The sequence below is a fragment of the Hemiscyllium ocellatum genome, chromosome 4, assembly GCF_020745735.1.
Source record: "Hemiscyllium ocellatum isolate sHemOce1 chromosome 4, sHemOce1.pat.X.cur, whole genome shotgun sequence".
NCBI classification, from domain to species: Eukaryota; Metazoa; Chordata; class Chondrichthyes; order Orectolobiformes; family Hemiscylliidae; genus Hemiscyllium; species Hemiscyllium ocellatum.
In genome coordinates this window covers 8,983,571-9,007,008 of record NC_083404.1, presented here as the reverse complement: position 1 = coordinate 9,007,008, position 23,438 = coordinate 8,983,571, and the positions used below count along the sequence as shown (strand labels likewise).

The 23,438-nt window shown below is 41.7% G+C and overlaps 1 protein-coding gene across 7 annotated transcripts in view; it reads right to left on the bottom strand.

Moving 5' to 3' along the window:
• Positions 1 to 23,438, bottom strand: part of sulf1 (sulfatase 1) — a 390,572-nt gene that overhangs the window by 100,280 nt on the left and 266,854 nt on the right. For all 7 annotated transcript variants that reach the window (XM_060822708.1, XM_060822711.1, XM_060822709.1 and 4 more), the window contains 2 exons: positions 13,781 to 14,020; positions 3,215 to 3,366 (listed from right to left, as the gene is read on the bottom strand). In XM_060822708.1, coding sequence (XP_060678691.1) covers positions 3,215 to 3,366; positions 13,781 to 14,020 — 392 coding nt within the window. The remainder of the gene's footprint in view (positions 1 to 3,214; positions 3,367 to 13,780; positions 14,021 to 23,438) is intronic.

The window sequence follows — 23,438 nt, the reverse complement described above, 5'->3', positions numbered from 1 at the left end:
GAGTTCAAAATTTCAAAAGTACATTGACTGGTTGATGGAATGGAAGTACAAGTGATTAAATTTAATGCAGTGAAATATGAAGTGATTCATTTTGAAAGGAAGAACGCAGGGACAATATTAAACAAAGGATATAATTCTAAAGGCAACTCAGGAAGAATGGGATCTAGGTGCGTATATGCACAACTCATCAATGTGACAGCACAGGTTACCTGAGCAATTGATAAGCACACGGTATCTTCAGCTTTATTAAGACAGGTGGTGAGAATAAAAACAAGGAATTTATGTTAATCTTGTTAAAAAAAAACACTGGTGTGGCCATAATGGGAGTGTTGCATCCTGTTCTGCATGCTATACTGGAGGAAGGATGTGAAGGCATTAAACAGTTTGCAGAAAAGATGCATGAGAATGATTGCAGGGATAAGGGACTTAAAGTATATAAACAATTGGGAGAAAGTGGGCCTCTCGTACTTATTGAAAGTTGAGAAATTTGATAAATTGCGAGAGATCAGTACAGAGGTTAAGACCAAACTATTGCCATTGGTGGAAAGTTTGAGACCAAGAGCTTGCAGGTGTAAGGTAATTAACAAAAGAAGCAGGTAGTGATGCAAGAACAAATATTTTCCACAGAATAAGTCATTCAGAGCTGGAAAGCTGAGAGTGTGATAGAGGTAGGTTAAATCATGGCATTCAAGAGGGGACTGGATTATTGGGCCAGATTTTCCAGTAAGTAGCAATCCCAAGAATATTGTCACTCCAGTCCTTCTTGTTTGATGGAAGGAGATTTCATTCAGAATTCCCGAATAAGTGCAGGACTCTACACCAAGAACTGTCAGAGGAAGGCAAACCAGATGTCTCTATTCACAGCACTCAGCTGTTCCTGCCTGAAATGTACAGCTCCTGACAGGCACTTCAACAGCAGCAGGCTGTAACTGTGCAAGGTAAGTGTGAGGTTAAGGTGCTGGAAGGGTAGAGTGCCAAATGAAAGGCACTAAGGTTAAGGAGCTGCCTGGTTGAAAGGGTGCCAACTGCAAATGGTGTCAGCTTGGGAGGGGTTAGTTTGCCAACTAAGTTGGATGCCAGCAGGGGTGGGGAGGTATGGTACCAGGTGGTAAGAGGGCACATAATTAGGTGGTAAAGCAAGTTGCAATATAGAAAAAAAAATGTTACAAATGGATGTGGCCAGGTTAGGTGAATAAGCCAAAATTTGACAGATAGAGTTTAACATGGATAAGTGTGAGGTTTATCCACTTCAGTCAGAAGAATAGAAAGGCATCTTATGATCTAAATGAAGAGAAAATGCAGAATATTCCAGTGCAGAGGGATCTGGGTGTCCTCATGTATAAAGCACAGCAATCTCATACACAGGTACAGCAGGTAATGAGGAAAGTGAATGGAATTTTCAAATTTACTGGTAAAGGAACAAAATATAAAGTAGGGAAATGTTGCTGCAATTGTCCAAAGTATCAGCGATATTGCACCTGGATTACCACATACAATTTTGCTTCCTTTACTCAGGGAAGGATGTAGATATACTGAGAAGGCAATTCAGAAGAGATTCACTCGATTGATTAACATGAGAGTTTTGTCTTCTGAAGAGAGACTGAGCAGTTTAGGCCTATACACTTTGGAGTTAGGAAGAATTAAAGGAGATCTAAAAGTACAAAAGATGCTAAAGGGATGCTCGGGTGAAGTAGCTGCAGAAATGATGATTCCTCATGTGGCACAATGTAGAATGAGAGGTTATAGTTTTAGGATAAGGGGTAGCAGATTGAAAACATGGATGTATTTCTCTTGGAGGATCGCGAATCTGTGGAATTCACTCTTCTAGAGTGCGATGGATGCTCGGACATTGAATAAAATTAAAGAGATGGACAGATTTTTAATTAGTAATGGATCGAAGGGTTATGGAGAGTGAGCAGAAAGTGGAGTTGAGGCTGAGATGAGATCAGTCATTATTATATCAAATAGCAGTGGGGTTGAATTGTCTCCTCTTGTTCCTAGTTCTTATGTTCTACATTCTTACACAAGTGTTTAGAGTAGTTTGGGGTAGATTGGGGTAGATTGGAGAAATTGAGTCCAGTCTGAAGATGGGGAAGGGTTGGATTTGACTCTGGTTCAGTGGGTAGAGGGGAACTTGATAGGTCCATGGCAAAGGTATCAGGTCAAGTCAGGACCAATGGCGAGTTGTGTCGGAAGTGAATTGGGTTCAGTGTTGGTGGAATGGGGAGGCTAGAGGAGGGAATGGGTGGTGGCTGCAGGCCCAGTGGCAGTGGAGGAGATGGGTTGGGTGATGGCTGCAACAGGGTGCATTCAGCAGTTGGGTCTGTTCCAGCAGCAGTGGTAGAGTTGAGGTTCTGGGACAGCCTGGGCAGGATGGTGTCAGGTTCTCGGTGGGAGGGTGTTGGGAGGGCAGAGTCTGAGGTTATAAAGGGTCATCAGTGAGGGAGTTAATAGTTACTCGAAGTTAAATTCTGCATTGAATAATCTATCATTTTCTGAGTCACTATTTTATTCAATTTCATCACAACCATTTGAAGCCCCCAACTTTCACCGAAACGTTTGAGGGGCTCGAGGTGTACAGGAATTGCCCAGCGAGAAATGCAGTTTCCCTGGCAATGTGCTTGGAGTGTGTTTTGATGGGAATTCTGCAAAAAACCCCTGCACAATTCTCATCTACTCTGGAATAACGAGAGTCCAGTCAGCCGCAAATCTGCCCCATTATCTGTAAGAAAGAATGTTCAGAGCCCAGGGGAGAGGGCAGGTTTGTAACACTAAGTGAATTGCTCCTACAGAGGGCTAGCACAGGGACATGACGGTTCAAATGACCTCCTTCTGAGCTGCTACAACTCTGTGAAGTTGAAAATTATATATTTTTTAAGACTCACCAACAGTGCAAACAACTGCACACTGAAGAACCTGCAGCAAAACCAAAAAAGGTAAACATTTTAATCAGAGTTAACTGCTTTCCAAAAAATCATCTTCATTTTTCAAACCATGTTCCAATATGGATTAGCTTGTCTTGTTATTGTGTTTCATGTGTATCTGTAAATTAATCTCTCTAACAAACTTCTCTTTCTACCTGGAGACGTGAACATTTGCTTTGGGAATCTGAGGCTGCTGTGGGGGTGTGGACTGGTGTCAATATGACACACTTATTCAAATTAATATTCACCTCAGAATCAAATTGACACTGAAAAGCAAACAAAGCAGATACCTTGGAATAATCAAATCCATGTTTCTCCTTAAAGCCGTTCCGACTGAGGCTGTAGTTATAAAACCGAGAATTCTTTATAAGTCCAACCCACTCTCGCCAGCCTGGTGGGATGTAGCTGCCATTATATTCATTGAGGTATTTCCCAAAGAATGCTGGAGGAAAACAACATGAAGATCAGTTTACAAGTATACCTTCAATTGAAAATGATCTAAACAAGCACTGTACCATCTGTTTCACTTCCCTGTTTTTCCCCTTGTCCATTCTGGGGTAATCATTATTAGACATAATTCATGCAATTCTCAGTGTTCTAGGGGGCTCTGGAAGGTGTTGAGGACTGGATGTCTGTATGGAAGACAGCAAAACTCGGCAGTGATTGGTAGGTGATGACTGGGTAAGATCCACTGCAGGAGCTTTATAGACCTTACCAAATTTACCAGTCTCTCGCTGCATCTCAATATTTCAATCTTTCCCATTTGATTGGTCAGCCTCAGGAATAAGTAACTTCATAGAAAAAAAACTACACAAGATAACCAAGGTTGTGAACATGTAAAAGGTTTGAAATTTATAAGATCAGGTGGTTTGGACTGAGTCTTTAAACATATGTTAAAATGAAAAAGGTGATCGTATGTCTGTTCCAATTCTTCCCTGGTCAAAGGGGCTGCTGAGGAACGGGCCAGGTTCTCAAACCCTGGGAAGAAAGAGCAAGGGCAGCTATGCTAACAACAAATAGATATTCTGGCTGCAAGCATTTGGTATAGAACAGTAAAGAGAAGGAGGGCTCAAAGCAATAGTTGGACTGAAGCTAGCAGGAGGAAAATAGCTTCAGTGGAACAGATGTGGAGAGAAGCCATCTGGGCAACCTGACAGAGTTGTCAAGGAGGGAGGGAGAATCGTCAAAAGATGCTTTACTGTTGGCAGTGCGTTCGTAAACTCACCGACAGAAATGCCTGAAGATGGTCACTCAAAATTACTACTCAGTGAAACGGGAAAACAGGGACCAGCAGCAAGTTGGAAGCAATTGTGAGCTGTTTGAGTGAGGATGTTCCCCCTCATTGGAGAGGCTGGGGCCAGAAGGTGCAGTCTCAGAGTAAAAGACTGCCAATTTCAGACTGAGATGAGGTGTGTGGTGAGGTGTGATGATGTGTGTGGTGCGTGGGGGGGGGGGGGGGGTGCGGGAGCAGAGTCCTTGTGTATATTTAAGGCTGCAATAGATATATTTTTGAGCAATACGGGAATCAAGGAAAACTGGGAAAACACAGGAAAGTGGACATGAGGAATATTAGATTAGCCATGATTCTAATGACTAGCAGAGCAGGGTTAAGGGGCCAAACAGCCTACTCCTGTATCTATTTCTGATGGTCTTATAGTAATGGCTTTCTGCAAGGATTGTAATTCAGTGGAGAGTGCATTGTGTGCAAGAGTTATAAGCACAAAAGAGTTCATTTTGTTTAGTTAATGTATTTAGTCATTTTATAGTAAAAATCTTAAAACATTAAATCTTATGGTATCATCATTTTCAGCTATCATTTCCAAATATTAAACTTCATATTACTACTTCTGAATATTTCCTAATGACCTCTGTTATAACGGACATTTCAATGAAAGACACTTTGTTTAATCTGAATGTAAAGAATTGAAGATGACAAGGAATACTCAGCCTCGAGATAATGGACTATGAAGTGATTTAAAAATTCAATCCATATAAAGAAGCTTAGATGTCTGATTCATTACATGTTGAACAGGTTCTTTACTGCTGGATGGCTCTTTACTTTGAAGGAAATACAGTCAAAAAAATTAAGTGACTGCCTCCAAAAGGGTAAGTGTATTTTAAAAAGATTCCTGTGGAGTGAGTGGGATGAGAAATGCTGATTTGAGCTGTACAGTCCTCTTGATGGCTATTACCAGCTACAATCATTCTCTCGCTTACTGTACTTTCCCCAGTTTCAAACACATCCCTGAGGACTTCACTCAATGAGGCTAATGACCTATACTGCATTTCAGAGGCAGGCCAGCTACCTGCAAATGGACAGTAAGTGCTGGGAACTCATCCAGTTTATTGAAATGTGACCCAAAACCCATTTTCAGAGCACCATGGGCCTCCCATTGGCGAGCACACTGCACTCACAGCACCAAGGGTTACTGCATTGAGTGCAGAACTAGAGCAGACAAATTCCGATACCTCACAAAGCTCTTCGGAACTTCACTGAATTATTTTGACAACACCTTCCTCTCCCTTGGCTTCTGTCACTGAGAAGCAGAGGACAGCACTATTTGGGAAATGCCACTCATCCAAATTGCCCTCCAAGACAGATGGCATGTTGATTCAAACATGGATTCTGTTTCCTTTCCTGGCACTCAATCCTAATTCTGGGAGTCCCCAAGGCAGTTGATGGAACACCGCCTGCATTAATTCAAGAAACAGGGCCACCTTCTCAAATCAGTCAGGAACTGGCTGATAAGTGCAGCATTCACCACTCCTTGAGAACAAATACATTATTTTAGCTCAGCCATATATCAGCCAGTCAGTATATAACAATCCCGGAAGTTAATGACATCAGTACAAAACAATCTCTAGATTATGCATCATGAAAATGAAACATTATTGGAATTCAGTTCCCTTTCTGCTCTATATTTAGTGTACTTCAGTATGGCTGCATAAGTTCCCATTTTGCATGTTTTTTTGTATTACAGGTAGACGATCTGAAATCCCGAAATCCGAGCAGCTCCGAAATCCAAAGGTATTTTTGTGAAGTTTTTATCTCATTAACAAAGTTGTTTGGCGTGTAAATAGTTAACCCAACTCCACACCCACTCAATGCATGTCACTTAGATGTGATTTTTTTTAATTTCAAAAATATACTTTATTCATAAAATATTCATAAAATAATTTGATACACTGTACATTAGGTAATGCCACACATATTTCCACATTTACATACACAGCTCAGAATTTTCATTATTACATACAGGTCTGTGCATTTCTCACTCATAGGCCCATATATTGAGCTGAGGCGTCAGCAGAGCCCAAATAACTGCATGGGCCCCCTGATCTTCTTTAGACAGGCAGATGTTAAACGGTGGTCTTTCCCCACCGCGCCTTGGCGGCAGCTGCCCCAAGCTTCAGCGCATCCCTCAACACGTAACCCTGGACCTTGGAATGTGCCAGTCTGCAAAACTCAGTCGGGGTCAACTCCTTCAGCTGGAAGATCAACAGGTTTCAGACCACCCAGAGAGCGTCCTTCACCGAGTTGATGATCCTCCAGGCGCAGTTGATGTTCGTCTTGGTGTGCGTCCTGGGGAACAGACTGTAGAGCACGGAGTCCCGCGTCACGGCGCTGCTCGGGACGAACCTCGACAAATATCACTGCATTCCTCTCCAGACTTCCTCTGCATAGGCACATTCCAGAAGGAGGTGTGTGACAGTCTCGGGATGTGATGTGTTGGGAGGGGCATGGCCTACTACTGACTGACAGGCCTCAATTCTGTTTCAGGACCCATTTTATGCAAAATAAGTCTGCTGTTTGGTAAGATTTTTAAAAATTTCACCATCAAACTGTCATTTATTCTGGAATTCGAAAAATTCTGAATTCCGAAAACCAGCTGGTCCCGAGCATTTCAGATAAAAGATTGTGCTCCTGTACTAACCCATGTGAAAAAGTACAGATTGAACTGATCTGAGCTCATCAATCGGTGTGATAGAAATTAGAATCAGAAAGAGGCTATTTGGCCCAATAGGTCTGTACTGGCCCTTCTGAAGAGCATCCTATCCAGACTCAGCCCCCTGCCCCATCCCCATAAACCTTCATCGCTGAGCCACCTCGCTTCAACATCCCTGGACACTGCAGGCAATTTACTGCCGCCTATCCACCTAACCTGCACAGCTTTGGACTGAGGGAGGAAACGGGGCACTCTTACAGAGAGGAAATTCATTCCAACTGTTAAAGGTAATCTTGAAAAGAAATACTATTTACATATATCGTACAAATAAAAATATATTAATTCCACGTATTTTTGTGTTACTAAGTAAGTGAAATCTGACGATAAGTGAATCTCCCAGTACCTCAGTTTTCTCGTTTCGGTGTAACTTAAGAACAAAGAAAATTTACAGCCCAGGAACTGGCCCATCAGTCCTCCAAGCCTGAGCCGATCCAAATGTACTGTCTCAACCTGTGGGTCAGTTCCTAAGCATCTGTATCCCTCTACTCCCCACCTACTCATGCATCTGTCCAGACGCATCTTAAATGAATCTACCGTGCCTGCCTCTACCACTTCTGCTGGCAACGCGTTCCAGACACCCACCACCCTCTGTGTGAGGTACTTACTGCGTGTATCCCCCTTAAACGTTCCACCTCTCACCTTGAAAGCATGGTCTCTGGCTATTGAATCCTTCACCCTGGGAAAAAAGCTTGTCTCTATCCACCCTGTCTATACCCTTCATGATTTTGTAAACCTCAATCAGGTCCCTCCTCAATCTCCTTTTTTCTAATGAAAATAAACCTAACCTACTCAACCTCTCTTCATAGCTAGCACCTTCCATACCAGGCAACATCCTCGTAAACCTTCTCTACACCCTCTCCAAAGTGTTCACATCCTTTTGGTAATGTGGTGACCAGAACTGTACACAGTATTCTAAATGCGGCCAAAACCAATGTCTTGTACAATTTTCACATGACTTGCCAGCTTTTATATTCAATACCCTGTCCAATGAAGGCAAGCATACTATATGCCTTCTTGACCAGTCTATCCACCTGTGCAGAACCTTCAGGGTACAATGGACCTGCACTCCCAGATCTCTCTGCCCATCAACTTTTCCCAAGGCTCTTCCATTCATTGTATAATTCATTCAAGAATTAGACTTGCCCAAATGCATCACCTCACATTTGTCTGGATTGAAAGCCATCTGCCACTTTTCCAGTCTACCTATATCCTCTTGTATTCTCTGACAGTCCCTTATGCTTTCTGCTGCCCCACCAATCTTTGTGTCAGCTGCAAACTTGCTGATCATACCAACAGTGCCCTCTTCCAGATCATTTATGTATATTACAAACAACATTGGCCCCAACACTGACCCTGTGGAACACCACTGGTCAACTTTCTCCATTTCGAGAAACTCCCTTCAACTACTACTCTCTGTCTCCTGTTGCTCAATCAGTTCTTTATCCACCTAGATAGAACACCCTGCACACCATGTGACTTCACTTTCTCCATTGGTCTACAATGGGGAACTTTATCAAATTTCCTAAATTCACCCAGTTAAATCACCGAGATTTCAGCTAGACCCACTGCTTGGGAATCCAACAATTCAGTGCCTTTTATCTGAAAATCTTATTAAAGCAAGATGTCAGAAAGGCAGTTTGAGCAGTCCTCATGAAGAAATGAAAAGGTGGTGGAAATAGGCAAATTTTGTGGTGGGCACATGAGGCAGTGAACCCCAAATCTGCAGGCCTTGCCATCGAAGGTCGTGGGTAATGGAAAAGAGGAAACATATTCCTTGAGGGACTCTAAAGATGATTGTGTTCTCATTCATGCACATTGGTGAAGATTCAATTGGACATCCAAAAGAGGCACTCAAAGAGGATGAAAAGGTTGGTCATTGAAAGGCTGTAGATTAAGGGTTCCTGATGAAGGGCTCTGGCCCAAAACGTCCAATTTCCTGTTCCTTGGATGCTCCCTGACCTGCTGTGCTTTAACCAGCAACACATTTTCAGCTGTAGATTAAGGAAGGCTGGTTAAAAAATATATATAGACTATAATGACAGGGAATATTGATTGTGTGTTTTATTTAGAAACTTTTCAGGGTGGAATCCTAATTGGAGGGATTCGAATTAACATTGTCAGAGGTCTGAGTGCTGAAAAAGATTTTTAGACTTAGGGTGCAACTTAATGCCCAGTTCAAAGCCTAATCCTGCTGCCACTAGTTTTCAACTAGACACAGGTGAAGGACATGCCAAATGGGAAGTGTGGAAAGCAAACACGGACAGGATTGCTGCATTTTCCACGAATAGGTTTCTCATTCAAAGGCACTCAGTTGAGGTCCCCAGCCATGGAAGGAAGGGGCCCAGGAGAAATTACCCGCCTAGCCCTGTTCAGGGCACCAGTGATGAGGCCAGTATTTGTTGCCTTCGCTAATTGTTCTTGCAAAGATGGTAAAGAGCCACCTTCATGACTGTTGCGATATGTGGAGGGTACATGCTCCCACCGTACTGTTAGGAAGAGAGTCCTAGGTTTTTGATCCAGTGACAGTTTTATAGTTCCAAGTCAGGATGCAACTACAGTCAGCAACACTGTTAAGAAATGTGTTTGTACTATGGACTAAAAAAAACCTGCAAATAGCAGAAGCCATAGAAGAAGAAATGAAGAAAAATGCAACCCAAAACACTGAAATTCAAAGGAATTGCAGTTTCTTGTTTACATGTTTCATTTAGCATTCTTATTATAGTGGCTAGGTGAAGAATGAGGTCATGATCCCATATATCTGCTACTCTTCTCTTTCTAGGTAGAGGTAGAGGTATGGCCGAGGGGTTTGGAAGGTGCTGTCTAAGAAGCCTTGGTGCACCTTGTAGATGTTACAGGCAAAAGTGAGGACTGCAGATGTTGGAGATTAGAGTCAAGAGTGTGGTGCTGGAAAAGTAGGTCAGGCAGCATCCGAAGAACAGGAAAATCAACGTTTCAGGGGTCAGATTATGTGACACACTACTGCCTTGTAGATGTTACACACTACTGTTGCTGCATTGGTGGTAGAGGGAGTAGATATTATATGTGGTGAACAGAAAACTAAATTATTTACATACAAACGATGAGATTGGTGTCCACATGGATAGAAAGTAAACAGCTGCAGAGAATGCAAGAGAAACTCAGCAAGTCAAGCTTCCTTTGTATAGAGAGAAACATTGTTATGTTTTGAATCTGGTGTGATTCATCTTTAGAAGTTTCTTTTCTTTGGAACAGTTCTGAAGGAGAATTATACCTGACTTGAACCAATAACTCTGTTATTCTGTTTCTCCCCAGTCGCTGCCAGACCTGCTGAGTTTCTCCAGCATTCTCTGAATTTGCTTCAGATTTCCAGCATCAACAGAATTTTGTTTTAATATGATGGCAGCCATGGTGTCTGGAAGCAAGTAAATCGAGGGTATTGGAAAGGGAAGGAATCATGGAATCTCAAGATGAGGTGGAGAGGAACAAAGGGTGTATTAAGAACTTGGTGAGGTCACCATCAGTGCACACAGGATAGTCTCAAACAACGTGGGCACCCTTTTACTTCCTTTGTTTTCCACAAAACTGTTTTCAAAAGAGACTTTGAACATTTGCCTGTGCCAGCCACATGATGGTGTGGACAGGATAATATTTGTGCCAACTGGTTTCATAGTAAGTTCAATTGCCCGTTAATTATTTATTTTTAAAAGGTGGATAAACTAGTGGGGCTAGCCACTTGTAATTTTTTTCTATGACCCCTCCCCTCTTCTCATCCCCCTGCAGAAAACACACCCTGCAGGAGACTGTTTAATTCCAGCCTACTAATTCTAAAGGGAACTTTGTAGCATTCCTAACAATCCCGATGGCCTTGGTTAACGTGAGTGTTTGGAATATTACATGGCGCTCTTTCTTTCTTTTTTCAGAGGGTCCCCATCAGGTTTTGATGAATCTTACTGACGCTACTTTAACATGAATAATCCTTTACAATGAAGTTTCTTTGTGTGTTGTCAAGTTAAGTTATTTGGACTGCCCCTCACAGATCTCCAACTGTGCTAGCGCACGCTAAATGAGCTCTAACCAGACTGCAGTATGCTAATTGCTTCACTTCTATTGTTCTCTGGTAAATGTTCCCTTGGTATAAATCCCAAAGTTCTATTAACTTTACAGTTAATACCACCAATATTACTTTTCTATGCCAACCCCTGTAATGCTGCGATGCTGAAATCTGGGTGGTGTATAATGGGTGCAGTAACATCGTGCTGTTAAAAATTCATGGGAAAACGCTTCTGGTCTCTTTTCTATCTTGAATTCTTTCTCAGATTAAAATTCATTACTTCATGTCAGTTTGTGCACCACTCAGCTTCACAAAAAAAAATTAAGCATGCTCTTTTGATTAATTCAAAAACCTTTTAGATCAGCTAAATCCTAATTTCAAAGCAAAAATTATCGATAGGTTTCCCACCTTATAATCTTAAACACAAAGAGGGATACCTGGACAATGTTCTTCACTGGGCTCCTACATGTCCAATTTAGAAACAATTTAGGCTGAGGAGGGATCTTTTCTATAGGTCTGGGACTTTCTGGGATTACCTTCGGAATCCTACCATATGTGCTGCAGATAGGGTTAGGGTGACAGTAATGGACAGGGTTAGTATCTACTGGCTCTGTTCTGGATGTCATCAGACTTGGGCTGAATAGTATTGTTTGATCCAAGTATGGGTGAGGATGGGAGCCAATGTCCTAGCTATAAGTGTCTGCTGCTTAATCATGCACGAATGTCTCTGTTCTGCTGCTGTTGGCAGGTCCCCGTCACAATATTTTTATAATATGTCCTTAATATTTAAAACAGGGTCATCGAGAGGCTAACGTCCATGTCAGAATTTCAATGTTGATGAGATTCAATAATTACAGCCAAAATTCTATTAGGAGATAGTGAGGTCTGCAGATCAGAGTTGAGAGTGTGTTGCTGGAAAAACACAGCAGGTCTGGCAACATCCGAGAAGCAGGAAAATCGACATTTCCGTCCCGAAATGTCGACTTTCCTGCTCCTCAGATGCTGCCTGAACTGCTGTGCTTTTCCAGCAACACACTCTCAAGTCAAAATTCTACACTTGTAAATATTATTTTCTCCCTCAGGAGTTAAAGGGCTCTTTTTTTTTCTGTAAATGTGTAACTGCATCCTAGCACAACTGTTCAGTATATCTTATCACAGTTTCTTGATATTTTCAATTAAAATCAGCGTGTGCTTTGATGTTGTCCTGGTTTTGAAGACTGAAATGATATCTTATGGAGCACAAGATAGTTCAAAAACTAAGTAGCAATTTCCAAATGGGAGTCATGGTATGTTTTCATAAGTATGTTGATAAAAGCCTACCTTAAGGCATGAGGAGCTTTAGATTCACCTAATGAGTGTTCTGAGAAGTGAGGGCTAAAATGATCCAAAGTGGAAGAAGATTTGATAAGGTTCAAAATTATATGAGGAACATAAAACAAGATAAGCTGCATAGTTCTAATTGGGGGTTGGAATCTAAAACATAGGAAAGTCTTGTTACATCTGGACATGGTGTTGGTAAGGCCACACTTGGGAGTACAGTGTACAGTTTGGGCCCCTTTATTTACAAAAGGACATATTGTTATTGGAGATTATTCAAAAAAGATTCACAGTACTGATTCCTATGATGAAGGGGGTGACTTGCAAAAAGTGCTAAACAGGTTTGGCATTTATCATTCGGCAGGGGTGGGGGGGGTTCCTATTGAAACGTACAAGATCCTGTAAGGGCCTGACAGGTTAGATGTTGATAGGATGTTTTTATGAGTGGGGGAATCTCAAACTCAGGTAAAAACAATGACTGCAGATGCTGCATACCAGAGTTTAGATTAGAGAGGTGCTGGAAAAGCACAGCAGTTCAGGCAGCATACGAGGAGCAGGAAAATTGACGTTTCGGGCTGATGAATGTCTCTTGCCTGAAACGTCGATTTTCCTGTTCCACGGATGCTGCCTGAACTGCTGTGCTTTTCCAGCACCTCTCTAATCGAATTTCAAACTCAGGGAAGGAGTAGAGGAGCATTCATTTAAAACTGAGATGCAAAGGAATTTCTCCTTTCAGATTGTAGTGAATTCTGCACACTGAAGGCTAGATGACTGACAGCATTTAAAGACAAGGTTGATGGATTTTTTTTCAAATATCGAGGATTTAAGGCTATGAGGAGTTGGCACGATAAAGGAATTGAGGCCTGGGGCAGATCAGCAATGATCTAATAAAATCAAAGGGCAAGTTTGAATGGCTGAATGACTTACTCCTCTTATTTCATACATTCCTGCCACTACCTTCCCTGCAATCCCTTGGGCACAGGATATACCTGGTCACAGTAAATATGCTCGAGTAAAAAATGAGGTCTGCAGATGCTGGAGATCACAGCTGCAAATGTGTTGCTGGTCAAAGCACAGCAGGCCAGGCAGCATCTCAGGAATAGAGAATTCGACGTTTCGAGCATAAGCCCTTCATCAGGAATAACTCTCTCTTATTCCTGATGAAGGGCTTATGCTCGAAACGTCGAATTCTCTATTCCTGAGATGCTGCCTGGCCTGCTGTGCTTTGACCAGCAACACATTTGCAACAGTAAATATGCTACTTATATGACACTCCAATGCAACGTAAGTATGGATCTTTCCTCATATTATAGTTCATAATCTTCCCCTTGATACCCACAACTTTAGAATAATTTTAAAATGTTGTTAAACATTATTTATTCTATTTCTTTACCTTAATTAAATGATGCACTCAACACATGTTATCTGTTTTCGGCACTAAATATATGAAATAGCAGTAAGCAGATGCTGTTTGCTCGCAGAATACCAGTGATATTACAGACCTGTTCGGTAGCCTGTGTTGTTTAGAAACACAGCAAAAGTACGTGTTTCATGCGTAGCCTGCCAGGAAGGTGAGGAACAGTTCTCGTTGTTTGTGTAAGTATTGTGATTGTGGACGTACTTTCCAGTCAGCATGGAGGATCGCGATGGACAGCACATTGGAGTGGTTACAAAGGCATTGGTGAAATGAGCACCACCTTGCTCCATGAGTCTTCTCGTTTTGTTCATCACCTGAAGGGAACCTGAAAATGTAACATCAGGAAAGAGAATCATAAAAAGATCCAGTGCTTACAAATTGTCGAGCATCACCATTCAGTTGATTCCCATATCTATCTGATTGTAAAATACCAGAAAAATAAGACAATCCAAAGTAAGAACAAAATTAATATCAGAAATACTCAAAGATTTACCATTTGTAGAAAGGGAAATGGAGTTAACAGTTCGGGTCAATGATCTTTCGTCAGAACTGGGAAGTAAAGTAAAACTGTCAAGCAAGTAAAAGCAAAGAGGGCGAAAAAAAAGAAGAAAAAGGAAGTTGAATAAAAACCAAAGAAGTGCAGACGCTAGAAATCGGGAACGCTGCTAGAAAAGCTCAGCGGGTCAGATCTGCCAGTTTTCTGTTTTTGGAAAAAGGCAGTTGCTGGCAGGAAAGATAGGAGACAGTAACTAACTTGCTGCCTGAACTGCTGTGCTCTTCCAGCACCACTAATCCAGAATCTGGTTTCCAGCATCTGCAGTCATTGTTTTTACCTAACAAAAAGGTTGATCATGCACGGCCAAAGACAATGACAATGGGACAACTAAAGAAACAAAACAATTTGTTTAAAGCAGGTGTGAATGATAGAATAAAAACCAAAAGAACTGTGGATGCTGTAAATCAGAGATAAAAACAGACGTTGCTGGAAAAGTTCAACAGGTCTGGCAGCATCTGTGAAAAGAAATCAGACTTAACATTTCAGGTGCAGTAAGCCTTCTGAGGAAGGGTCACCGGACCCAAAACATTAACTCTGATTTCTCTTGACAGATGCTACCAGACCTGCTGAGCTTTTCCAGCAGTTTCTTTGAATGTTAGAATGGTGACCAGCTGCCATTCAAAAGCAGGGGAGGCACAGTGGCTCAGTGGTTAGCACTGCTGCCTCACAGTGCCAGGGTCTCAGGTTTGATTCCAGCCTCGGGCGACTGTGTGGAATTTGCACATTCTCTCCGTGCCTGCGTGGGTTTCCTCCGGGCGCTCCGGTTTCCTCCCACAGTCCAAAGATGTGCAGGTCAGGTGAATTGGCCATGCTAAATTGCCCCTAGTGTTAGGTGCATTAATCAGAGGAAAATGGGTCTAGGTAGGTTACTCTTCGGTGGGTCGGTGTGGACTTGTTGGGCTGAATGGCCTGTTTCCACACTGTAGAGAATATAATCTAATCTAAAATCAAGAGAAGAGTAAAACAGAAACCTACAAAGAACAAAACAGGGGATTACGGCATAAAATTGTTGAACTCAATGACAAGCCTGGAAGGCTATAAAGAGTCCAATCAGAAGATAAAATGCTGTTCCTTGTGTTTAAGTTCAGCCTCATGAGAATACTGTAAGAGGTTGAGGAATTAATGTGAGGGCAAGGTGGAGAATTTATTCAGCTCATCCAAATGTACTGTGTTTGCAAACACAATTCCTCATTCCAGAACAGTCAGATGTATCCTCTGCTCCTGGGCATTACAACAGCTTCTTGATCACAATGCCAAAATACAAACCATAACTAAACAAAGTCGTGCTGGAGGAGGGTTGCTGACTTTTGAGTGCAGGAGGTTGGAGATAACCTTGTGGGCCCATCTTTGCACGTGGTGCAGCACTCTGGGCTAGGCAACATCAAGAGTATTTGCAGTGTCGGGAAGATAAATGCTGTCATCCTCAGCGGGGACAGCACCTTTGTTTCCATACAGCCACTGACACTCCACTAGGTCTCTCAAGATTTTGAACAGTATGCTGAAAGACAGATTGCTAAAACTGCTCTCCTGCATGCCCTCTGAAAAGTGGCAACAGCAGCCATGATGGCGTGCGGCAGCAAGCTGATGCTGCATGAGCTTCCACTGAGCTTGCATATAGCCATTAGGCAGCCTCTGTTTGCGTGGCCCTGCAGGCTAAAGAATTGGCCATGTGGCTCAGTCCATAAGCACAGGAATGGAGTTTCTTATTATTCATTCACGGGATCTGGGCATCGCTGGTTAGGCCAGCATTTGTTGTCCAGCCTAACTGCCCAGACAGAACATAGAACATAGAGCTAGTTTGGTGCTAGACGTCCTCATTCCTCCTCTCAGTGACCATAGGCTTTTTGGCAGGAGGTCCATTTCCCATCAGTGAATAAATAAGGAGAAAAGGCAGCCAATGGTCCACGAATCTCTGTGTGCAGAGATACACTCATATTGTTCTGTATGCCAAGTGAGCAAAGATCTCAGCTGAATCCTTGGTAGCATAACCCATTATGATCCATCTTGTGGTGAGCTCTTTGCTCTCCTAGCTCTGACCACTGGTTAGTTGTACTCAATATCTCCCTTCCCTCTAAAGCAACTGAGCTGGTAGGTGCAAATGTGGAAATAGGTAGCTGCATTTCTTCCTCATCACTAAATTCTTGATGTATCACGGCTTGCTATTCCCTCACTGCCTGGCCAAGTTACAGTTCTTGGAGAACAGCAGGTTTGTGTTGAGGGTCTTGTTTCAACCTTGTGCCACTTCTAAATCATAATGGAGCATACAAACACAATTAAGCATCGGTAGTTTCTACATGTGCGGTCATTGAACTTCTAGGATCACAGATCACACCCAGATCCTTGGGGTTACATTAGCTGTAATATTTACCTGCTGCCATTGCTTTTTCAGGGTTTGGCTGGAGGACTTTAAGGTCCTCTGTGCAAAGAAGGTCTCTCTCCTCTTGTCCATTTCCTACACAAGCTAATGTGCATCGGAAAGCCTTGGAGAACACTCTCTGTCGTGCTGTAACATTTCTCAGTGTCCTTCTCACTCAGATATACTTCCCCAGGGGCTGATGGCACATATCCAACCAATATGCACTTGCCCTTTAAGTACTGCAGGCTGCCTGGTTAGATTAGTTTTAAATAGTGTTAGCCTCTCACAATTTTGTACCCCGTTTCCAGATGTGCAGCCACTCTATATTATGCACAGTGCGGGTGCACATTAAGATTGTAGTGATGAGCAGGAAACTCAAAGTTTGTTTGTTGACTGAATCGGAAGGAACTACTGTGGGTTGATTCCACATTGTAATCCCTGAGCTCACTTTCAAACCTTATCAAATTTCACAGTAAATCTTTTTCACCAAGTGAAGAGATAAATATTAGCCAGGATGCCAGGGAGAACACTCAGGCATATTTTTGTTCCTGCAACTGATACCAGTGATCTCTTCTGTCTCAAATTCATCCTATAAAGCAGCGACAAATATTATGCATCCGTTTAATGTAAAACTCACTTTTGGTAACTTTTTTTTACACAATGCAAGTTTGTGTTTTATAGTTAGTTGTTCTCTTGTTGGGAAAGATCCTGTCCCAAGATGTCTACGATTTCCCCAGAAATAGCAAACGTAGAAAATTGTCGGTCAGATATACGATCCTAATGACAGAAAGTAACCCCTTTGAATTTAGATTCATTGTAAAACATGAGCCTGTAACCTTGGCCAATTCGTTGTGTGTGGCATTTCTTTATGAATAACAAACAGTCACTCTGGGAATCTTTACTTTAACATAATAAGAAAGAATGATGTGAAAAGTAAACCAAGTCTTTTCAGAGTTACCCATGGTTCTGTGTAAATCTGAAAGACATTCAGGCTTCAGGAGCAAATTCAGCCTGTTTTACCATCTGCATAGGCAGACAGTCCAAACTAATCGCAACGGCAATTTATTCATTTTTTTCCCAGGCTACTCAAACCTTTTGCAGGCTATTATTTGTGACTATAGGCCCGTTTACACTGAGAAGGGTCTACCAGCATGAAAGCTCTATTAAGACTCTACAGAAAATGCTTCCATCTATAAATGTCTTTTGAATTGCTAATTCTGGTATAAACACATATAAAAAGCACATTTGCTTAGAGTAGTCAGAAGGTAGCTTTGAAGCATAGCAAATAATTACTTGCACTAAAACTGTTTTGCACGTCCCCCACAAATCCAAACTTTAAGTACAATGGCTCAGGGTAGTGCTCTTTTACCTCCTATATTGATGCCTAATATGTGTGCAGTGATTATAAGGCATAGAATGATCCAAAGATATGATAGTTGAATAATTCAAAGCAGGCAAATCGAAATAAAGTATACAAATATGGCAAAAAGAACACCACACACAATTCCAGTTATAAAGTACGTTGCTAGCAAACAACAAAATGAGGAACCCAAAAACAACATTTCCAGTTTTCAAGAGTAATCATTGTTTATTTAGTCCCTTTGGACTAGGATATATTTTTGATGGTTTACACTTAGAGTTCTGCTCTTGGTTTGATGATGAGCTCCATGGCATAAAGCTAGAAATTTGATATCAAATAAATGTTCATGAAAAACATAACTAAGAAAAAACTAACCAAAATCCATCAGATTTATATTGAGTATGTCTTCTTTCTTGAGATCTACACAATCTACATGCAGGTCTACAAAAACATTCACAGTTTTGTTCTAGACTTGATGACTTCTTTAATGTGGCTGGAGATAGTGGGGACTGCAGTTGCTGGAAATTCAGAGTCAATAAAGTGTGAAGCTGGAAAAAGCACGGAAGGTCAAGCAGCATCACAGGAGCAGGAAGGTCGATGTTTCAGGCAGAACCTTTCATCAGTAATCACTTTGCTACCTGGTTTGGTTTAGACTTCAAAATCATCAAAGGTGTTGCAGTAGCCTTGGTGACGCACTTGTCAGCAGCTTGTGCCAAATCATTTCCAATGCCTTGTGGTCTGTTTCCACAGTGATCCATTAATCAAATCATTGTCTATGGAATCTTGTGATATCAAATACCAGAGCAAGTATCTCGTGCTCCATGTTTGAGTAATTGGATTGCACTTGCAATAGTTAAGGATTAAGGTAGACGTTTGAAGCCCAATGCATGTAGTTTACCATCTTTCATAATGCACACTTCAAGCTCTTTTCAGGATGTGCAGCCTTGAAGGCCTCCTTAATTGGGCTACATGAATGCAGAATGTGTATCTCTTCTGACATTGCCTTTTTAATTGATTTGAACGCATTCAAGGTCCTCCTGCCATACATGTAGGTCATCCTTCTGTAACAGCTTGCTGAATTAGCAAAGTTGGGTATGAATGTCATAGAGAGGTCGAAGAATCCATCTCTGCAAGGCTTCTGGGTTTTGTGGGATAGTTACATTATACACCTTCATTACAGAATGGACCTTGAAACTCATAAATAAAGCTGACAAGACTAACCTGACTACGTTCACATGGCATTTCTTTCTGACAAACTGCTGCCATTGCAATAAATTTCAGTCACACCTTCTTTGATTTTTTCCATCACCACAACCATATTTGCATTACATATACATCCAGGAACATTTTCTTTAATTCCATCTATTTACTGTTGGAACAGATCCTGACTGTTGGATGAACCAAAAGGTTATCACTGGAAGCAGTTACGACATCCGTGAATTAGTTTTCTCTTCAGATCCTCTACCAGTTGAGCCAATCAATAGCCATGTTTGGTGTACAAATTGGAGAAAATCTTGGCTCCTGTGAAGTTGGAATTCAGTTCCCGTGGTGTGGAATGTCATGTGAGCAATGCTTTAGAGCCAGATTTAGATGTCTTCAGTCTAAGCATTCTGGAATTGTTCCATCTTTCAGCACGTGTGATAGAAATGCAACCAGTCAGAACGCCGATACACACAATGGAAGTTGCGGGTTTGAAAGATGCTTATGGGGAGCCATTCACAAATTGTTGTATTGAATTCGATAAATGGTATGTATAAATGGGCTTTATTGCGCTGAGTTGGTTCTAGCTTCTTGAGTGTGAACAAAGCAGCTTTCATTTTTGCGAGTGACAAGTATTCCCTTACCACAGGAGGAATCTCTTCTCTAAGAGGGTAGTGAATCTATGGAATTCTTTACTGCAGAGGACTGTGGAAGCTGGGTCTTAAAATATATTCAAAGCTGAAATAGATAGATTTAGGGATTCAAGGATTTTAAGGATTATCAGACTAGCCATGTTTTCAATGAATGGCAGAGCTGTCTCAATGAGCTCAATGGGTTTATTTCTGCTCCTACATCTCAAGATCTGGTGGCCTCATACTCTTCACTGTGTTGGACAGACTTTGGGGAATCAGAAAGCATGTTGCCCATCACAAAATATCCAAACTGCTCTTAAAGCTGAAATATTTACATGGCTGGGCCAGTTATATCTCTGTGCAATGATGAGTCCCCAGGATATTGACAGAGGGAAATTTAATCACAGCAAAGAGGAAATGATTAAAATATTTCTGATTCAATTTGGTAATTGCCTGGCATTTGTGTAGCTTAATATTGCTTGTCACTATTGTCAAGACTGAATGTTGTCAAAGCCCTGCCCACTTACTGGCACTGAATGATCTGAAGAGTGGCAAATAATACGCAACATTGTGCAACCAACAGTGAACTGGCCCAATTCTCACCATCACATAGTGAGAAGGTTATCGATGAAGCAGGAGAAGATGGTTGACCTAGGACAGTACCCTAAGAAACTCCTGTAACAATATCCTGGGGCTGAAATGACTGACTTCCAACAATTACAACCATTTCCTTTGTGCTAGATAAAACTCCAACTAGTAGAAAGTTTTCCCCAATTCCTATTCACATTCACTTTACTGGGGCTCAGTCACATGTTGCCTGATGCCGGCCAGCTTAGCTAGGGACGTAACTATTCTGGAACATAAATCTTCAGTACTGCTGGGATGTTACCAGAACACACAGCCTGGGCTGTACTCAGTGCCTGCAGTCATTTCTTCCACTGGCTAGACCAGTATTTGTTTAGATTAGATTACTTACAGTGTGGAAACAGGCCCTTCGGCCCAACAAGTCCACACCGACCCGCCGAAGCGTAACCCACCCATACCCCGTCATTTACCCCTTACCTAACACTACGGGCAATTTAGCATGGCCAATTCACCTGGCCCGCACATCTTTGGACTGTGGGAGGAAACTGGAGCACCCGGAGGAAACCCACGCAGACACGGTCAGTCGCCTGAGTCGGGAATTGAACCCGGGTCTCAGGCGCTGTGAGACAGCAGTGCTAACCACTGTGCCACCGTGCCGCCCACAAGGGATGTGTTACACATCCCTTGCCCTTGAGAAGGTAGTGGTGAGTTGCCTTCTTGAACCACTGCAATCCATTTCAGTACGTATATCAACAATGTTGTTAGGGAGAAAGTTCCAGGATTTTGATGCAGTGACAGTGAGGAAACAGTGAGTAAAGTCAGTAAACCCTGCACTGCTCCTGATGAGAAAATTGCATCAAGGAAAAGTCTGTTACTGTTCAGCTTATTTCTGAACCATTAATACCAAAATAAATTTATTTTCAGTATAGGTTACAGTGGCAGACATAAATGGAAAATTGTTGAGAGGTTAGTTAAACCACTGAGGCTGCTTTCTACATGGGTGTTAATTATTCCTCCTATTCTACACCCAGTCTCTGATAGTTTGGTTTTGCTTAAAAACAAATGGACCAAAAAAGCTGTCTGAATAAAATGACTATAATACAAATGATCAGCAATATATCCACCTCCTGTACCAAGCATACTTGAATAACCACACAGCTGCAGCCATCCCTTCTGACTTAGTACCCAATGGCATTTTCACCTTTGCTAAAGAATCTAACCTTTCTGTTGAACGTGTTAGTGAGGAATAAACTATGTATGTAAGCAGATCAGATGTTTTTGGCATGCACAACTGAATTGTTGGGGCTGCTGCTAGAAAATCTGCTGATGCAAACACAAAAAGCACAAGCACAGTTCTACAGACTAAGAAAACAGTCTGTATACTCTGCTGGAGCACAAAGGGAGGAGAAGATGTTACAGTAGCTATTTGCCCAAAATTGGACTTTCAGACATATACATGGATGTCAGGTACCGCAAGAAAAATGACTTAGAAAGTCCGGTCAGGCGTGTTTATAAATTGTGCAAGTTCTCAGCAACTACGCAAGAGTAGAAAGGGTTTGTATGCGTGAGCTAAACAAAAAGAGGAAATTCTGGCAACTCCCAAAGGTTAAACTGGAGACTGTTCATTGGTCATTGCAGATGCTGACTGACATACAATGGATTCTCAGCCGTTTTTTGTTTATGTTTCAACAAATTTATGTGTAAAAGGAACATTCAGGCTTCAAATGCCATTTCCAAGAAGTGGCAATTCTTGTGACCACATTATATCACTTGTATTAAAATATTTACAATGTGGTTTGGCATCTCCACCTTAGTTTATGTTAAAATAGAACAAAAAATAAAATATTATTGCCAGATGTTACTGGTAATGAAGTATGTAATTGTGAGCAATTATATTGTCTCAATCTCCTTTACTATGTAACCTGACAAATTGACTTTCAAGATAATGTGCAAGAGACTGGCTTTTGGATCTCCACTCATAAAATTATGACAAGACGTTTTTAAAATAAATTTGCTACAATACCGAACAACATCCTGAGAACAGCAATGGTGATAGCTTCAGTTTCAAGATTCATTAAGAAGGATTATTCTACCCATTGTTCCGGAGCCTTTGACCTATACATAAACTATGGCTCGATCAGCAAAGGAAGCAAAAATTCCACGTTCTACAAAGTGATGCACTGCTTCTGAAAGAAAGTGTGATTTTACTGTGTTCAGTTATGTGAGGTATTCAGCTGGAGAGCTACTGCTTAGATTTTAGGATTCCTGCTGTTTCATCAAGAATGGGGAGTCACATATGCTGTGTGCAAATGATAGATTGCAGAACCCATTCATCATCCTTTTTAAAACTCATTTAAGGGACATAGATGTCACTGCTGGGCCAACAGTTATGACACATCCTTAATTGCCCGGATGGCAATTTGGATCATTCGTTCAATAGGAGTCACATGTACAAGTAAGGATGGCAGTTACCTTCCTTAAAGGGAATTGGTGAACCAGATGGGGGTTTTAATGACAATGGTTTTGTGGCTATCATTAGATTCTCAGTTCCAGATTTTTATTGAATTCAAATCCCACCATCTGCCCCATTTACGAGTGTAGTGACAATACCAATAGGCCATTACCTCCCCCGAGGGATGGAAATTGCTAGTGCCTTGAATTCAAGCAACTTCTTCAGTGGGTTGGGTCATTTCTGTTCGAGTCATTGACGTTGAAAGCATGGAAGCAGGCCCGTTGGCCCAAGATAGTTTGGCAAATGCTTCTGTCCTACAGCTCACAGAACCAAACTCTGCACAGGCCAACTCCTGACTGTAAGGTGCACCATCCATCAAGATGTTCATGTGCACATACCTTCAACTCGAAGAATACTTGCCTGCATGTGCAATGAGATCACAGTCATTCACTATGTGAGGGGAATATATCAGTCTCTGAGGTTAGCACATGCTGTTCCTTCGCTATCTAAGGTGGAGATTAGAATCTTCAGGATGCAGATTCAGCAAGAACAACGATCAGCAATGTTGCTCATGAAAACATTCACGGTATATTAAACAAAAG